Here is a 19,565-nt window from a genome sequence, read left to right on the forward strand (position 1 = left end):
TTCAGTCATGTTTTGATATTGCAAATTTCAAAGAGACAAAAAATGCCCACAATGCATTCCTCCATCAGATTACCAGAGGTAAGTGATTTAAAATACTACATTTTGGTATTAATGCAAAAGCTACTAAAAATTCAATTATTATTGTGCAGATAATTCCTCCTAGAAAGACTGGTATAACAATTAATTATACTAGTAGATAGATAATAAGAAGAATGCACTTACTTATGATTAATTTCATGAATCCTATAAAAATATTGATACATATCCTAAGACTAACCAAGTGGGATCAGACAAAGCTTGGGGAACTCATCGAAGTTTAGGGGATATCAGTTTCATTATGAACCAAATAGTAAAATTATTTTTATTGTAGAGGGATTGCAGAGTTTACTTCCAATAATACAGAGTTGACGTGGAAGATAGTTGCTGTGGTTTCGATAGTGTTGATATTCATTTTGATTGCTTTGGTAATTTATATGATTCGGAGAATTAAGATAAAAGGTGAGTACTAAAAAATAAATGAAAAATTAATTTAAAATATGGTATAATTGTTGATCTTTTACTTCATAGTTTTGATTATATTCAATATTTTCCATTATAAATATTGGGGTTATGCAAATTTAAAGACAGATGCATTATAAGGTGTGATGGTCTTTGTTCTTTTCACATTTTTTTTAGAATCGGCTATATAAACCGTATAATACTTAACTTAAATAATCTGGTTTTTATCCATCAGAATTGTTTTGTATTTGCAGAAAGAAAAAAAGATTCGAAAAGAAAAAAAGGTGTTGACGACAAGAATTTGGAATATTCAGAACATCTTTTGACGTATTATACAGATTGAAATTACATACATTATATTGATACTCAATTAGTACAAGGCATTATTCTTCAATGGGATTTTTATAATTTCAAATTTGAATTCCTAGTCTTAAAAGTTGCTTACAGTGCGCATGGCCCACAATGAACATTTCATAATAAATAATCTTGAAAGAATAAGCAAAATACAGTTTCTCAAATTATTGTGATACCTGTTTCTTCAATGGCACCATAATCATATTGTCTATAATTAACAGTAGATATCAACATAAAACTGACTTTTGATTTCAGTTTGTATCTATGATTGCACAATACATAATGCACAATGCAGTGAGAGGCAGATCGAGTAATATTTTCTCAACAAATAATGTATTTTATAATTAGATAAAATATTATTTACAGATATTCTTTAAGCCATTAACTTGGATTCAATGTCTTCTTCGCGATTTTATTGATAAATATTCTGTGCCGTATATTTGTATGCAAGGACATCGGAGGGTAATGTGGGGGTCTAAATAAATCGATCTAGTGCAAGGGTATACACTCAATGAATCATATTAAGCTTTTACAATTCAACTCTAGAAGTATTAAAGTATTTGACAATTAATGTGATCTTGATGAAATCTTAAAAATAATTTAATTTTATCAATTTTTTATGCCGTTGACCAGCAAAAAACACATACAAATATAATTTTAACAATGAAATTGCAGAACTTAAATAAGATCGCAGCAATTTTCATAAACTGTAATTCGTGTTGAAAATATTCATAAACAAAGCTTGGAATTTTAACTTGGTTATGCCCTTGCACAAGTGAAATTTAAAAGTAACATCATTACTGCAAGTACTAAAATCACGTGACTGTCGCGTCAAGTGACAAGTCTAAATATAAAATCTTATTGTCTTTAATATATTGTTTTTAACCATAATTACAATTATCCGATATTAATAATGTACTAAAAATAATCTCCGTCCCGATTATAAATACGTTTTTAATAACAAAATATTGTCGATATTTCCATCGCTCACCTTAACTGTACTCCGGAATATGAAAAACGTCAGTCAGCATTTAACTCAGTGATAAATTGTATTTCCTGAAAAGGTCATTGTATCCACCATAGAACGAGACTGCTGTTATTCTTGTTTCATCAACTTGTTTGTCAAGTTTATTTTGGAAATTGTTCATACTTAGGGCATAATCTTGCGTATCGAATCAACTGAGATACACAAACTCCGCATACAGGTGATGAAGTTTTATTGCTGCATAAGAAAGGGAAGTCGATGAAAGAAAAGTTAAAGTCATCACGTTTTTTCAACTTGGTTATTAAATTAACATTAACGTCTTTTTCAAGTAAATATCCAAATTGAAACAGATGTATCAGACTCTGTAGTATCTTTTACCTTAATCTCGCCAGGATAGATATATCGTATCGGTATCAGAATGAAAATTACCATTGTTAATTTTAAAATGTTGTCGATATATATATCTAAATATTGAATTGAAGGCCCCAGCAAAGGTTTTTCTTCTTTTCACGCATAAGATTTTGCACAAAGTCTGCTTCATATGAATACAAAAATAGGTCTGCTAATTACGGGGTGCAATGGGTACCCATTGGAATTCCAATGGATTTTTAGAATTCCTGGTCTCCAAAAACAACATAGATATTGTCTAACAAGTGTTAAGCCTTTGTTTTTACACTGAATATGAATACGAAATGTTCCTTCCACCGAACCAATACAAAGAGCTCTCGACTGGTGGGTGTGTGGTAAATAGGGGATGCTTACTCCTCTATAGAACCTGATCCCACCCCTGGAAATTCCAAGGATTCGTGTTTAATGAACTCTTCACAGGTTTTTATTGTTTATAGATATTTTGAGAACGATCACTGTTAGTTACCTCCACCTTTTTCATTAAGATATATAAAAAATAACTACAGTGTTGTATACTAAATTATCGATTGATATTAATTATCATTAGAGCCAAATGTTTTAGGTATTCATTTATGTTGGAATATTTTTTGCAGGAAAAGAAGAAAGTGAGTCATACCACTCACAAAATAAAGATGCAGAATTTCCAGAGTCTTCAATGAAAAAAGGTAGATATATATTAAGTTTTATTTAAGTATTTTTTTTCGCTTCAAATGTAAATTCTTAAGTTACGTGTAATTATAAAATCGATTCCTTATTTTCTGATGTGTACATGTATAAGGCATAGTTTAAATTTTGTTATTTTTTTTTTACTATTGACGAATAATCTAAGAATATCATGATACAAAAAAGAGAAAACAATACCACTGTTTCAAGCAGAAGTAGCTTTTGTTTAGTTCCTGAGAAGTATAAAAATTAAATGTTTTTCTTCGCCATATTTTGCACAGTTCCATGGGGACATAAAGAGAGAGATTTTTACATTTCAAAATCATTATATACCAGTTTGATTTGCAGAAGCTTAGCATGTAAAATTATTATTATTTTATCTTAATTTCTTTTCATCCGAAAAGCAGAAAGGGTCATTATTAAAATGACAAGTTTCACAAGTTTCTTCGGATTTGTAAGATAATTTCTTTTCAAACTAGCCTTTTGACTATGATCGGGTTTCAAAAGAAAATAAACTATAACATGGATAATTGGATACATCTGAGAATAAGATCATTTTAGAAACTTCATAAGATCATAAAAAAACATCATCTAAAAGAAGAAGTTAAACAATTAGATTTAAAAAGGGTACAAATGTAGTGTTTGTTTTTGATTTTACTCATATTGTTCCTATCGTATTTTACTCATACTGAAAAGACTTTGCAATATCTTATCCATGCATTCTGTTTTGATTCAAAGAAATCTTTCCTTAACAGTCTTCAATTACCACCTAACATTTCAGTTTTTACAATTTTTATTTCTTTTCAGAATATTTACCGTAGGTTTATTGACTAATTTATTTTATTGATGAAGGAACAAACTCCTTTCTTCGAAAAAAAATTGTCAGTAACAGTGAAAAAAGCTCAACATACGTTTATTTTCCTCTGAAAACTCACTAGATGTGAAAAAAGAAACTTAAGTGTGAAGGTGTTCAATCTTAATGTAGACTAATATTTGTTCAATTATGTCACGGTGAAAGAAAAGACTCAACTTTGTCATCTTCTTCCCAAAGAAGAAAGTTGGGTGGAAATAAATCAAGGGTTCGCTTATAAGTTGAATAAAAATCTTTTAAAAGTTTCATAATAATAATAGCAGGGATCTAACTGGTCTTAATACAAACATCCTTATGATAAGAAGATGCATCTTAGATATAAGGTAGGCTTACTGTGTACATGTATGTGGAAAATTAAAATTCAGATTCTAAATGAACAGTTTCTCCATCGCCAACAAAATGACAACACATCATGAGAAATTGATTAGATCTCAAATACCGTCCAAAAAATATATATGATAAAGTTTATACTAAAAAATCAAAGTACTGATACGAGTTGATGGTTGTTCAAGCTTATAAATTGAACACTGCTTTACTGATAAAGAAATGAAATTGCCATTTAAAAATAGCAGAAATTTAGACTTCCATTTGATTTCTGATGTCAATTCCATGAGATGATGCACTGTATCATTAAATTCCATAAACAAATAATGTTATGTGAAATAATAAGAAAAGCATTTCTTTTTACATTATAATTATACATTTATTGTGTATTACTACCCTATTTTAACAAATGAAATGAAACGCTCTTTCATAACTATCATGGTACAACAGTATCTGAATGTCCTTAATGTGGATACAGCAAAAGTAATATCCCTTAAAAAAAATTTTTTTCATAATCAATTTGACAATTACTATTGTTATACTTATCATATAAGATTTTTTTAACATTGCAGTCTTCCAGTTTGAATGTGTAAAAGCACAATACACAGTAAAATACAAGAAAATGATTTTCTTTTTAGAAAGAGAAAGTCGCTGTCACAATTTTGTTCATAATTTTCTCACAAGTGTAACGAGCATTAGGAATGAAAATTTGTGTAATCTTAATCAGAGGTTTTACACAGAACCCTGATTTACAAATAAATGCTACAGTAATCAAAGTACTAACACAGTTTTGAGACAGTTAGGAGAAAACTAATAATTATATTCTTGAGCATATATACTTCACAACTGTTGCAAAAACACATGATCACGGTGAAATATTTGTTGCATATCACAAAAAGCTGTAAGATTTTTCTTTCATGACACACAATAGAGACACAAGATGGACAACTGCATTTTTTTCCAATGTAAATTGTAGCTAAAATCGGTTTTGAAATTCACAAACATGAAATTAATATAATATATATAAACATATGCCTCCAACATTTTCTTGAAAATAAAATTTCTGCTATCAAACTGTGGTTTAAAAATGATATTGCTTCTAATTGATGTCGCTACAAAGTACATACTTGTGAATCAATGTACATATCTAATATAATAAGAGGCCCGTCTGCCACATTACTCACCTGAGTATCTCGGATTGAAAAAAAGAAGATATCAGTTCCATTTTGAAAAGTTTAACTTTAAAAATGGTCTCAAGCTCCCAGGGGGAAAGGGGCATCATTTGAACAAAAATTAAGTTGTAACAAGTTTACAAAACAACAGATAACAAAGAAATCGGATCAAAAAACTCACTTAAGCTTTTGACTCAGGTGAGCAAAAATGTGTTTTGCCATGCAATTTCAAAACAATTACAAATATAAAATTAAACCAGATAATGAACACAATAAATTGATATGAAATAAACTTTTCCCAGAGGTAATTTTACAAGGAAAAGTTCTTAATATGAATGTACACATTCTTCAGTTCACATTTGTTCCAGTTTTCAAGGGGAAGCTTGTCCTCCAACATACAAAAGACTGACAGCACAATTTTCTAATATATATCAATGCTTGAAATTGTTCTCCTACAACAGTAAGTTTATCAAATCTCCCAGCCATCCTTTATGCTCTGCCTTTGTGGTGTATACCTCTAGAAAAATAAAATATTTTACATTATCATTAAAACGACATATAAATAACAAGTAAAATTGAAGATCTGAAGGGTATTTTATTTATTATGACATTTTAAAAGTACCTCTTTGCTGTCCTGGAGATGTCATCTGGCATTAGGGAACCCCAAACATGGTAGTGATGAAGTTAAATTTCTCCGGAATGAGAAATTAACCAACAAACCTCCAGAAACAGTGAAAAAGGTTTCGTAAACAAATCCTCCCAGGAACCTTTATGCTCTGACCCTTGTGGTTTATACTTCTAGAAAAATAACAAATGTTAAATTCTAATTAAAACAACATATAAAATAGAAGTAAAATGGAAGATTTGAAAGGTATTTTATTTATTATAACATCTTAAATGTAAATCATCATCTTTCCAAAGCAATAAATTAAGATCACTTGAATTCCAATCCTCTGTAGGAATTCGAATCACTTCTGTATACAAAATGCTTACAAGTGCAGTAGCAACACGTACACTGTCTACCTTTACTATCTTCTGAGAAATTGTTTGATGCTTGATGCATATCTGCTGCAATGCAAGAAATAGCTGAGACTTGCTTTGACAATTTTTCTTTGAACCTGATATTTTCAAGAAAATTTTGTCTTTTTCTTTTTTTGAGCCCTTGACATCATCAACATAATCATCTTTAAGATCATCAAAATCTCGATCTGATCTTTATTTTTTTTACATCTCAAATTGTTAATTCAACAGTATTATGACACAGGATGCCGTTGTACTCATCCAGAACATGTGTAATTTTTTTTTCACATATTCCCATTTATGAATATTTTTTTTTATTTTATTATGAAAATTAATAAATAAGACAGTTTCACCCTGTTAAGTTACATTAAAAAAGTTGTCTATATTTTTCTGAAGCGATATGAGTAAACATAAATCAATTAGAATAACTTATTCCAGATTTATTATGAACAGGTGCTTGTGGTGGATTTTGATCCACTCCTGGCTAAAATAAAAATGGCGTCGTTCCAACAGATGCTTCGTTCTCATCGTATTTTTCGTGTAATACAACAAGTAGAAATATTATCTTGGATAATTTCGTTTAGTTTCATTGCATGCAGAAAAATATTCATTCGATTTTCACTAAAACATGACCGATTCTCTCAAGAAAGTGGAAATCTAGTCGAAAATTCTATGGCATGTCCTGTCGCACGACTGGTGTTTTGTGTGTTTTCAAAGACTTGAAATAATATTTCTAGTGAGGCAGTTGCCTCATTACCACAATGGAAGCTACTTATGCGGACAAAACAAAAAGAAAAAATCATATAGAATCAGGGCCCTGAAGCCGCGAAAACAAGGTGGCGCTAAACTACTGGCTAAGTTTATATTTCAGAGCAACACGTGCAACTATACTTAAATGTACATGTATTTACATTTACGTACCTTCTAAAAATTTCCTGGTAAACCTCCACAGTCCCGTCAATTTCTTTTGAAGTCACTGTTGTGCTGCCGATTTTGCGTGTTTTTGTTTACAAAACAAAGTAGCATGGTGCGTATGAATATGAAAAAGTAGTTCGATCTCTATGTTAGGCCTAATATGTCATTTGTATAAACCCCAACGAACTTGGCACAGAAAAATTAACCAATATTTTATGCAATTAGTTTGAAAAATTTTAAAAATCGACAAGGCATATATACACATATAGGAATATGAGAAGTGACGAAATACACTTTCATTCTTCGGCGGTTTAAAATGCACTATCTTTTTTGTCGGACCGACACAATAAGGCATGTCAATGAAAATCTTATTGTTTATACTTAAAATAAATTTCCTTTCAAAAAAGAAACATTGACATGTCTTCAATATATATGTTCGCTTTTATTTATGTAGAGTTTTTCAAGATGTGATACAATTTATCGTAGAAGGAACTGAATAAACGAGGTGTGTTATTTGGTTAAAATTAGGTCAACATTTGTAAGAACATAACTGAGTTGATGTCCATCAACTCGTAATTACATAGGCCTAGCTAAAAAATCATTAAAATAAGTAGGGTATTAAACCACTAAGAGTCAATTTTTCTTCAGTATCATAAAGCCATCCAATGACAAATTGCTGACCTATATAAAGAACAAAGACAAGATATCTAAAAAAAAAAATACTTAAGTTAGTTTACAAGTTTAACACACATACGCGTACAGACATATGAGTTTTCCACCTTGACATTTTGACCTCAACATCAGTAGGGATCTTTCTTAGGTTTTAAGGATTTGTTGTGTAAAACTTCATCGCAAAAGCTCTATAACTTTTCTCTACGAGGGGTTATCAAAAAGTTCGTGGGCTAGCGCCGTAAAATTAAAACCGCTTTAGGTACATCAATGAATTTTGAAATATCTAGTAAGCATCATCTTTTCTATCTTAAAAATAAACCATAAATCATAAATTTAATTATTTGATAAGTAAGTAATATTTTTGTAAGCAATGGTATGTCCAGGCGGCGCAACCTCGAACACGACGTTTTGGCGACCTATGTATAATTGAGAGAAACTCTTTTGATACATGTATAAACATTTGACATCCAAATATCCCGTTAATTCAGGTAAGTGTTGGGACACAACTATTCCACGAAATATGAAATTTTTACTTTATTCTGGAAGTTCTATGAAATGTTATCGTAAATTATATCTGGAGTTTCCAAACAAATAAGGCCCTGAAAATGACGTAAAAAGGGGGAGGGGTTTCCTTTTCCAACATTCTATAAAGATTTGCCCCTGAAAAAGCTGGTATAGACCTAAGAAATGTTTAAACTGGCTACAAAGAAATAATATGCATCCAGAGTACTTGACTTTTAATGTCAAAAAAGGTAGAGAGAAAAGGGATGCACAGTTAATACCAATTTGTAGTCAAGGTGTGAAAAATCAATCACGTCAAAAAAATGACGCTGATCAAGTGTTCTAGATATTGAACTCCCGAGAGGAAAATATGCTGGCACAATCAAGCGAAGGTTTCTCCCAATGTATAAATAAATTTGGAATATTATATTCATTAAAAGCCGCTGTTACCTTGTAAAGTCATATGATAAACAAGGCGGGCTTAAGTCCTTACTCAGCTCCAGGGTATCTCATTAAAATAAGTGCATGAGGTAGAAGAAGCGGACATTGAAAATCAATGACGTTTTCGGACGTAATGAAACGAAACGGCGACAGCGCCGGGTGATCATATAATGTCGTTTTTATTTTATAATAATTTGGCAAATAATGAACGTATCAAGGTAAAAATTTCAACAATTCTTTATTTTTATTTGTTTTATGTTCCATATAAACTTTGAAAGCACAGACTACATAGTACTAATTTTATAGCCTCAGTCCACGAACTTTTTGATAACCCCTCGTAGATATTGCATTGGAACGAAAGTGTTACAGGCAAACGGAAAGACAAACAGACAGACGGACGAATAGACAAACCTAATTTAACATCCTTACAAACAAAGATACATAGCGGGTTCCAGTAAATGTTCTACCAAGCTTCTTTCTTTACTCCTCACTAAGATATTGACAGTAGTGAAGGAAAATCTTCAAGAGTACTGTGCAACAATATATTCGAGAAGTGGTGTGAATCAGGTGTGGATACTTCAAAATTCCAAAGTACTTTTGGACAGTTTTGAAGGCACAAGATTTAACCAAAATCAACAGCTTTAAAACTTACAACTCTTTAAGTTTATACACAACCATTCTCCACGATAAATTAAAGTCCAGGGGCCCGTTTCATCAAAAGTCGTAAAGTTAAGCCTTAACTTAGGCGTACTTCCGGGGCTTACGCCAAAATTTAGTCGGGCGTAATTTGCGTTTCACCAAGTGGCGTAAGTCTGGTCGTAAAAGATACGCCTAGTCACAGGACTAAGTCCTTGACAACGTAGCACTGCGCATGCGCAAAAACATAAACATTGCCCAATGCTTACAAACATGTATAAATTTTAGCACGTAAAAGTACAGAATAACACAAATTATAGATTAATTAATACTTGCACTAATTGAAACATGCATGGGGTTATAGTGTCATCTAGGAGACACGTATGTAAGAATCCAATTTTATTTTTTATTTTTTTTTTTTTACAACATTTCAATAATAAAAGTCTTATAAATTGAAAGGAAGAAAAGGACCGTACATTATTTTGGAATTAAGCAAAACTATTTATTTTGGAATTTTAATTACAGCCAATCTCCCTCTCTTCCCGAAATTGATTCAGGTTCATGACTTCGCCTTTGATAATCAATTTTAGATAAATGCTGATTCTACTGATAAATACTAAAAATTAAGTTTGAGACAGAATAAGATTTTAAAATTTTCATGAGAAGTGTATATGCAAGCAAAAAATAATTAATACAAAATGCAAACGGTTTACATAATTTTATGTACATTGTACACATTTTGAGTCAAGAAATAAATTTTACACGTTTACTACTAAGGTACATGTAAGTTAATCCTCTCTAAATTTATTAAATTTTTGTCAATTTAGATCATAATAACATAAATTGTTATTGTTTATTAAAATGACTCAAAGGTTCATCATATAATTACAAAATACTAGACTCTAGGTCGTGCAGTTATAGAAAAAAGTCTTTACTGTCTGCAGATTAAATGTAATGCACAGTTTTAAAAGTACGCAGAGAGAGAGAGAGAGAGAGAGAAGGATGACTACAAAGATATTAAAAAAAATTCTCTGCTTGTGTGGTCTCTGTCTTTAAAATAAAGTTACAGCTGCTCTTTATTTTGTTTTCATTAAAAATGTAAGTTATGCAGGAAATCAAAAACATGTAAACTATATATTTTCATCTTATATGTGCTTTATATGCGCTCAGATTATCTTACACTACAATGTATGTAAAATTTAATCCTAAACAAAATCATGAAAATTAAAGATGTATTCTGCCTCAATGTTTGTCTTAGAAAAAAAAATTAGGAATAATTCATTCTTGAACTTAACTGTGTAATTATCACCGTCTTACATCGATATTATAAAAGCAATAATATATTTCCCCATTTTAAAATCTCTTATTGTTTATGCCCCCTCCCTCCCTGGGTTCCGTCTTAGATTCGCCGGGAACTTCACTTGTCCCAGATTCCTAGAAAATTATTACTTTCGTCCTCAACTGAGTACTCTGTACATTCAATGTTAAATGCAAATTCGGGAGGTTCTGAAACTTCTCTCCGACCCCCTCTAGATCCACGCATGTGGACGAGAAGTAAATAAGAAATGGACGAGTCTCTTCAAACATACAAAAAATATTTGGTTTTAAGATGGGTTAATCTTTTTTTTTTGAAACTTTTTCTTAAATGTAGAAAATTATCAGAAAGAGGATCAGTATGCTTTTGAAACCGATTTTTTTTTTTTTTTTTTTTTTTTTTTGTTTTTTTTTTTGTTGCGGATAGAAATGGGTACCTCCAAAGTGTAACAGATGGACGGACGGACATCCCGATTTCTATATAGTATTTACATGTACCCTCCCGCTTTTCAAGCGGGGTGTAGAAATATAGTTATATACACATGTATGTACATGTATACTGAATTACAATACCTTGTACATACAATACCATCAAATGTGTATGAATGCATTGTCAAAACGTAACAAATGGTGATCGAAAAAATCTCTAATAAGACAAGCTTTTCTTCTCATCAGAAATTTATTAAAATATTAAGATACGTTATTACTCAAATCACTATGTCCCCAAGTAGTTGTAAGACCCCCCCCCCCCCCACTTTTCATAATATGTGTAATTAAATAATGCATTGTTTGCATTTTAAATTCTTCTTAGAACCGCACTTTTTCTTTAGAACTCGCTAAATTGTTTAAAATTAATAAAAAGGCTTTAATTTAACTTTACGCCCTAACTTACGCCTACCCATGAGTAGACGTAAAATTTTGGCCTAAATTTAGTCAGGCGTAACGATACGCTCTTTAATGAAATGCAAATCTTCGTGCTAGTCCCGACTTTACTAGGCGTACGACTTTTGATGAAACGGGCCCCAGGCTTTTTTGTCTTTTTGACAGCTGCTTTTTCAATAAAAATGGAACTCGTAAATTAACTTACCTTGTCCATCGTCATTTGCAAAATTATTTTGTAAGAAAAAAAAATACACATTCTGATTGCACACACAATACTGGGATGTTGACATCAAAAAGCTGCTTTAGTTTCTGATAGACAATATCTATGTGGTTTTTGGAGACAAGATCTTTCAACAATCTATTTGAATTTCCGTGGGTACCAATTGCGCTCCCTTATTAGCAGACCTATTGTTGTATTCATATGAAACGGAGTTTATGCAAAATCTTATTCCTGAAAAGAAGAAAACACTGCGGCCTTCAACTCAACATTTAGATATATCGACGACGTATTAACAATTAACAATGGTCATTTCCATTCTTACGTCGATACGATATATCCTGGTATCCTTTATATCTCTCAGTTGATTCGACACGCAAGTGCATGCTCTACTATGAACAATTTCTAAAACGAGGTAAATTATTGACAAGCAAGTTGATGCGACAAGAATATCAGCAATCGCGTTTACAGTCATCATTTCGTAAGTTCTATGGTCGATACAATGACCTTGTCAGCAAATACAATTTATCATTTTCCGTTCATGATAATAACAAGGAGCATACGGCGGGTGTGACCGGTTGGCAGGGGATGCTCACTCCTCCATAGCACCTGATCCTACCTCAAATGTTTTTAGGTCCGTGTTTGCTCTACTCCTGTTTTTGTATTGTTTTATGGACTTTGATATTGAATTCTGTTCGTTGTCTCCATATCCTTCATCCCCCACTTTCAGAGATAGAAAATTAGTTCTTCTAACCAGGATTTTCCCCTGACAGCCGTATTTTAGTTTAACCAAATATGGTTGTCGGAAATTCAAATATTTGAAACTGATATTATATGGCAACAAAGGGTATTGGAGATTATTGAAAGTACACAGTAGTTGAAATACAAGAATAGGAGTAAAATTAAGGAGAAGAAACTATGCAATGCTAAAGGAAGGAGGTGTATTTTCTAGAAGTGATCAATAGTCATATATATTTAAAAAAAAAATAATCACTTTGTTTCTATATGCTTTCTTGTTGTTGCAGGTACTCTACCCAAAATTTTCATTCAAACTTCCGTCGACATCTTTGAAGTACTAAGAGCTCGATTAGAATATGTGTACAACTTTATTCTAATGGCTTTGATCTCTAAAATGTATATTTTCAGATAAAAAATTCCGTGAGGGAAAAAAATATATTGTTTCAATAGAAATTAGTTCATCGTACTTTGGTTGGGCTGTACAAGATCAAGAAGATACTCGAATTGTCCATGTTAATGGGGAGGATCAATGTGAGGAAGCTGAGGAGGATGAGAGAGACGAGAGAGTTCAGACATATGAAAACAAGAGAAACCCCACAAGAAAACAGCCAACATCTATTCTTATTTTGAAAAAAGAAAAAGAAAAAACAATCTTTGGTTACGATGCAATCAGGGAATTCACCGAAAAAGGAGAAAGTATGAAAGCTAAAGACTACACTTTTATCCATAAAATGGAACAGATTGGTGAGGTAAGAGGGAGTGCAATTTATCGATTTGTAAGTTGAATGTTTTGTAACTTTTTTCATAAAATGCATATGTTCATAAAATCTTAATAAACTTACCATATTTTTATAAAATTTTTGCAAGCAAATCCTAAATTCAGTGATAGTGAAAAATATTCCAAAATAATAAATTTTGTGGCAAAGCAAGTCCATGAGGAAGCCAATCACCAGAAAGCAGCTAATGCAAAAAAACCAGATGAAATTGAATATTTCATTACCATTCCAAGTTATTGGAAAGGTGCTGATTTAGAAGAAAAACTTGAAACATCCTTGAATAGTTCAGAGGTTATTTGCTTTCACATCATAAAATACTGAAACTGAAAACAAATTTTAAATGGTTTAAACAACATACTTTAATAAATGGGGGGATAGATAAATAGATTTCTTTTTCGTCTACATTTAATTTATTTCTGTTTACTCATTTTCCCCTTTCTGTAAGATAAAAAAAAACTTTAATATATTACATCAACTAGTAGAAGAAAAAATTTTAAGTATATAATAGTTAATAAAAAGATATTTTAAAATTTACATAGATAAAAAATTGGACGATAGTTACCAAAGCCGAGGTGGTTTCTCCATTCTTACATGAAGTGAAGGCGGATGTTTTATGTCTGAACTTCAATGTTGACCATTTATCATTTCAAGAGAAAACAAAGTATGCTGTTCTGGATATAGGATCCAGTAAGTATATAAAAAATAATCTTTCTATAATTAGCGACATATATATTTTTTAATTAATCATTCAGGAATTTCACTTTTAATTACTTTCTTAAGAATATGTATATTATTTCCCTAAAAATAAATATGAATTCGGTTTATAAGTAGATTTTTAATCAATAGTTGCTCTTTTCTTTGCTAATATTTTGATAAAGTTCACCTGAAAATTGTTATTATATACAATATGCAAGATAAAATACATGTACTGCATAACAATTGTTTATTCCTTTCTGTAAATGGTTTCTAAGCAGATTTCATGAATTTACGATTATGTGTACGTGCCTCTGTTTTGAATTCGATGCATTTGGAAATTTCTTTAAGAATGAAAATAACATTTATAAGAATTATAATTACAGCTGCATGTGAATTGACTGTTCTTGTTTCACGAAAAGAAGAGCCAGACCGTGTGGTTGGAAATCAATATCGAAAGGAATGGAAAGAAGAAGGGGTCGACCAGGAATTCCGTGATATGATGAACATAATTATTGGGCACCATGAAATGGGAAATTTTCAGAAACAACACAATGCAGAATTTCAAGATTTATTTCTCTCATTTGAACGTGCAAAGACACACAAGTCCACATTCAGTAATAAAGATGTGGAATTACATATACCCTCGGGATTGAAGACATTGATAAAAAAGGAGTTTCCTCTGAAAGATTCAATAGAAAGATACCTTAAAGGTAAAGGAACTTCTACTGATTCCATCACTTGTGTGAATAAGGATGACGAATTTTATCTACGTCTGAAAGTTAAAGTAATGGAATTATTGTTTAAACCAATGTTGGATATCACTGAAAAAACAATCGATACTAAATTCAAAGATGACATGGGCAGTGAAATTAAATGCGTGTGTGTAATTGGTGGATATGCGAATTCTCCTTTAGTGCAGAAAACGGTGCGAAAAAAGTTTAAATTGCGAACTGTTGTAATACCAAAAAATGCCGACCTAGTTGTGGCCAAAGGTGCGGTGTACTATGGATATAAGTATCATGGCAAAGAAATGTAATTATTTCTATAATTCATTAAGGCAGCCTTTATACTAGTAGTCATCACTTCATAGTGTACATATATTCAAATGTAAATACATGGTAGTATGAAAATACATTAAAAACTATACTGAAAGAAAAAAGAAACGCAGGGTAGCATAATGTTCGAAAAAAAAATTGACCACATGACCGAAAATTACGAAAATTGGTCAGAAGAGAAATTTAGTTCCTGTGCACCAAAATCAGTATTCAGAATTACTCAACCTTAAGATTTATGACGTCACGTAGGGAAAACGCTAAAAAGCCCAAAACACGTGCAAGAAGAAGGTATGGTTTTAGCTTTATTGCGCCCTAAAAATGTAATGACATCAAAAAGTTTTGAAACTGGCTTAAATATTACTTAAATAAATGATTCTGATAAATCAGGAAAGAATATGGTATGAAGGTTTACCATTCTGCAAATATGACGTCATTAATGTGAAGCATTTCTCTATTTTCAACAGAAAAAGCCTCAAAATGGCACATTTCAAGGGTGATTTTCCTTTAGAAAACAGTGTCCACAGCCGTCGCCCACGTTAATTTTTTGATATTTTATGCAAAATTCAATAACAAATCACATATCTCAAGATGTTTGTGGGCGATGCCTGTGGACAATGTTATCTGAAAGAAAATTCCATTGAAAATTGGTGTCTTCTGCAACTTTTTAAGAAAATACGGGAAAATGCTTATGTTTATGACGTCATAATTAGCATTTAAAAACACATGTGAGAAAAATGACTTGTATGATTTTTCTGCATTGAATTTCAATTATTTAAAAAGCATGAGTTTTCAACTTATACACCAGTTTCATTCTTTAGAAAATCACATGGCAAAATTTGTATGGAAACCATACCTTCTTCTTCGATAACGACGAGTTTGTCAACAAATCTTGTTGCATTATTTGATGCATATGAGGTATGCATATCGTTTTTCAATATCAAGTGACATTATTAATTTCTTGCAATCTTTATGGCACGCCAAATCCACAAAAATGAGCAAAACATAGTTTCACAGTCGATAAACTAGGTTTATCGGTTGTAAACTATAGTTTACGGACTGTAAACTATAGTTAACAACGTTAATCTATATTTTACATCTGTAAACCATAGTTAACGCGGAAATCTACGTTTCACAACCGTAAACTATACTTAACATCGAAAACAATCATTTGCGATTGCAAAACATAGATTATCTGATAAATACAGTTTCACGATTTGTAAACTATGGTTTACAAACCGTTAACTATAGTTAACGATATGATAAATATAGTTTCACGATTTGTGAAACTATGATTAACAACTCTTAACTATAGTTTACGATTGTAAACTATAGTTTACAAACGTGAATCTATGTTTATCAACAAAATCTATTGTTAACGCTTTATTCAGACAGATAAATTTAGATTAGCATTCGTAAACTATAGTTAACGACCGTTAAATATAGTTTTACAGATGAAAACTATACTTAACGAATCGTTAACTATACTTAACGAATCGTTAACTATAGTTTACGGTTTGTAAACTATAGTTTACAGTCGATAAACCTAGTTTATCAATTGTGAAACTAGGTTTATCTAATTTTTGTGAATTTGGCGTGCCATAAATCTTGGTACAGTTTACGGAAGTTCAATGGGGTCTTGTTTTCGAATTGCCCAATTAATGAAAAAGGCAACAACGGTTTACTATGCAGTTTCTTTTAAATTTTCCCCCATAAAACTTGTTACCCCTTGTCAGAGAGGGTCTGGAATGGCTTTCAATCAACCGTGACGATGACGTTAACGCGAAACTGAGCCATGTTTATTGTTACGAGCGGGTTTTTCGTCATGCCATCTCTTAAATCGCCACCTTTCTACCACAAAAACAGCCAATTATACAGTAGACGATTATAATCATTACATTCATACGAAGTTTGAAAGAAAAAAATTCCGCAATTTGGTTTTTTGAGCCAGTGAACTTACTGTTGTATTCCTCTCACTGGCGCATGCGCACGTCGTTTGACTTATTTGTTTGCGTGATTACTCATGCCATATATAGCCAGGGTTTGAAAGATAAACACTCTGATGAAATTCCATGCAAAGGAGAAATAAAGCTCTGACAGATGCACTCGAGAGACAATGAAGATAATGAGAGTTTTTGATTTTCACTTTTGGGGGGTATCGTCATTTGAGCTTCAATAACTCATGAATTATTAGACAAAATCAATTGGACTTTGGTTATATCTTTTTGAAAGATGATTTTAAAAGTTAGATAGGAAAACTAAAACATATTTTAAGACAAACAAATTTAATTCACCTCAAAGGTTTACCCTGCGTTTCTTTTTCCTTTCAGTATATATTTTTTGTACTTTGTATAGAGAATGGCGCAGTATATAGAAACACATTTATTAATTTTAAGAAAAGCTTTAACTTAACCATAATAATAAATGAGACATAATTCCTTATTTATTTTTTGAGGTTGTTGGCGATGATTGAATGCATGTTAAAAATGTAATTTGAAATAGTAAGCGAATTGTATAGAGATGTAATTAATTTAGTCTCTATCTTGCTAAACAAAGCCGAAATCTTTAAGATATAAAAATGAGATATTAAAACATCAACTGAAAAATATTGTATGTTTGCTTACATTAGCTAATTCAACTTCTCTGAATGAAATCTCTCTGTTTTCTTTTGTCCAATAAGTCGTTAGTTTAGCATCCTCACATTATGCTCTAAAATCACTGCGTCAATTTTGACGAAACTCGGAATTAAGTATCCCTAGGTAAAGAACATTTTAGGTAATGATTTTTTGTAAAATGTTATGTTGTACTTAAATGGTGCATTTCATCTTCATTAACTGCGATGCCCTTTCATTCCTACATTATTTGAGTTATTTCCACTACGCACTTCTTGGGAGAAATGGTTATCAATAACGTTAAAAATAGTATGAATGAGAATGAAGAATATACATTAATTTAATTGGCTACGTCCCTTGCATTAAAACAGATTTTTACGAGTTTGTTCTTTTTTGACTGGTCATGCTTATGAGGACAACAGTAAGTTCTATTCAGTAATGCACACATATCACTGAATATTATTTTATAAACAAACAATTCTCAAATTTCTTTAAAATTTCAACATAGGTAATCAGTGATTACAGAGCTCACCTCAACGAATGTTGTCTTTAAGTAAGGCAAAGTCACACAATTAACCAACAAAAATTGTACATTCCAAAAATGAAACTCGCGTAAATATACGAGGGGTGATCAAAAAGTTCGTGAACTATTTCTTTATCTACAAAACCACAATTTAGATTAGAATAAAATTTGGTACACACATAGCCATACACAAGTTCTATAAATAATATTTACATTTGCAAATGTTTTCCTTTATATAATACTATTGAAAGCAAGCGTTTTTATAACTGTATAAATACAGGTACGGGGTCAAGAGGTCATAGATGTTCGTATGGATAAACGTTCGACGTAATTTCTCAGTGACGTCATAAAGGGTCGACGCGCGTTCAGTGGATTACATACATGCCGTTGGGTTTGAAAAATAATGCATTTCACACGTTAAAAGTCACAATCAGGCAAATCTAAAGTATGAATAAGTCACAAATGTAAATATAAGTAATAAAGTATCATTTTCTGAGTGTTATTGGGATGTAAAACGGGTTGGCACATGATCAAATCTTCCATAAAGCCCTTCGGGCTTTATGGGATTTGATCACGTGACCAACCCGTTTTACATCCCAATAACACTCAAAAAATGATACCTTATTTCTTAAATATATGCCGAATAAAGTTTTGTTCCTTGTTTGTGACGTCACAATATGAAAATGACGTCAATATGTAGGTCACTTGTGAAGAAAAATGGTTGTCAAAGTTTCACTCGTTCAACAAACGACTGTACAATTTATTATATATCTTTGAAAGCCCTTTGCCGTAGCATATAAAAATTTGTACACAATTTTTTAGACCAATTACTTCCTATAAATTCAATCAATGATTGGATTGATCGTTTTAGTGAGGGAAGGCAGATGGTTAAAAATGATACCTGTCATGTTGCCCAGTGAAAGCAAGTTTGAAAAGATATGTGTTTTTAATTAAGGAATTTGCTATCAAAGACCTCCAAATTACAGTTTGAAAAATAGTTGAATATTTGAACAAAAATATAATTATTAAAAACCCAAGATATCGTTTACTTTAGATTTTAAACATATTAGATATGATAAAAAGGAGGCACCAATTCGCTATCCACCTTGAATAAACCTCTCTCCCAAAACAGAAGATTTGTGTTTTTAATGGTTGCCATGCTTATTTTTGGAAAGGATATTCTTATCCACCCATTCTGTTGCCGAGATTTGACGATTTCTGACGAATGAACTGTTCTTGTTATAAAAATTAACTGACATGGACAGAAATATAAAATTCGGAAAAATCTTTCAACT

At 31.4% G+C, this 19,565-nt stretch overlaps 1 protein-coding gene and 1 long non-coding RNA gene across 2 annotated transcripts; both read left to right on the forward strand.

Moving 5' to 3' along the window:
- Positions 1-836, forward strand: LOC134252320 (uncharacterized). The gene is made up of 3 exons (XR_009988950.1): positions 1-78; positions 371-498; positions 753-836. It is a non-coding gene; the product is annotated as an uncharacterized LOC134252320 (long non-coding RNA).
- Positions 837-13,471: 12,635 nt separating this feature from the next.
- LOC134252315 (heat shock 70 kDa protein 12A-like) lies at positions 13,472-15,171 on the forward strand. The gene is made up of 3 exons (XM_062734756.1): positions 13,472-13,678; positions 13,927-14,074; positions 14,467-15,171. The coding sequence occupies exon 3, from the start codon at positions 14,580-14,582 to the stop codon at positions 15,117-15,119; it is 540 nt and encodes a 179-aa protein (XP_062590740.1). The 5' UTR covers positions 13,472-13,678; positions 13,927-14,074; positions 14,467-14,579; the 3' UTR covers positions 15,120-15,171.
- Positions 15,172-19,565: the final 4,394 nt, after the last annotated feature.

The sequence above is a fragment of the Saccostrea cucullata genome, unplaced genomic scaffold (assembly GCF_032062105.1).
Source record: "Saccostrea cucullata isolate Sc308-1 unplaced genomic scaffold, CSIRO_AGI_Scuc_v1 ctg1688, whole genome shotgun sequence".
Taxonomy (NCBI): Eukaryota; Metazoa; Mollusca; class Bivalvia; order Ostreida; family Ostreidae; genus Saccostrea; species Saccostrea cuccullata.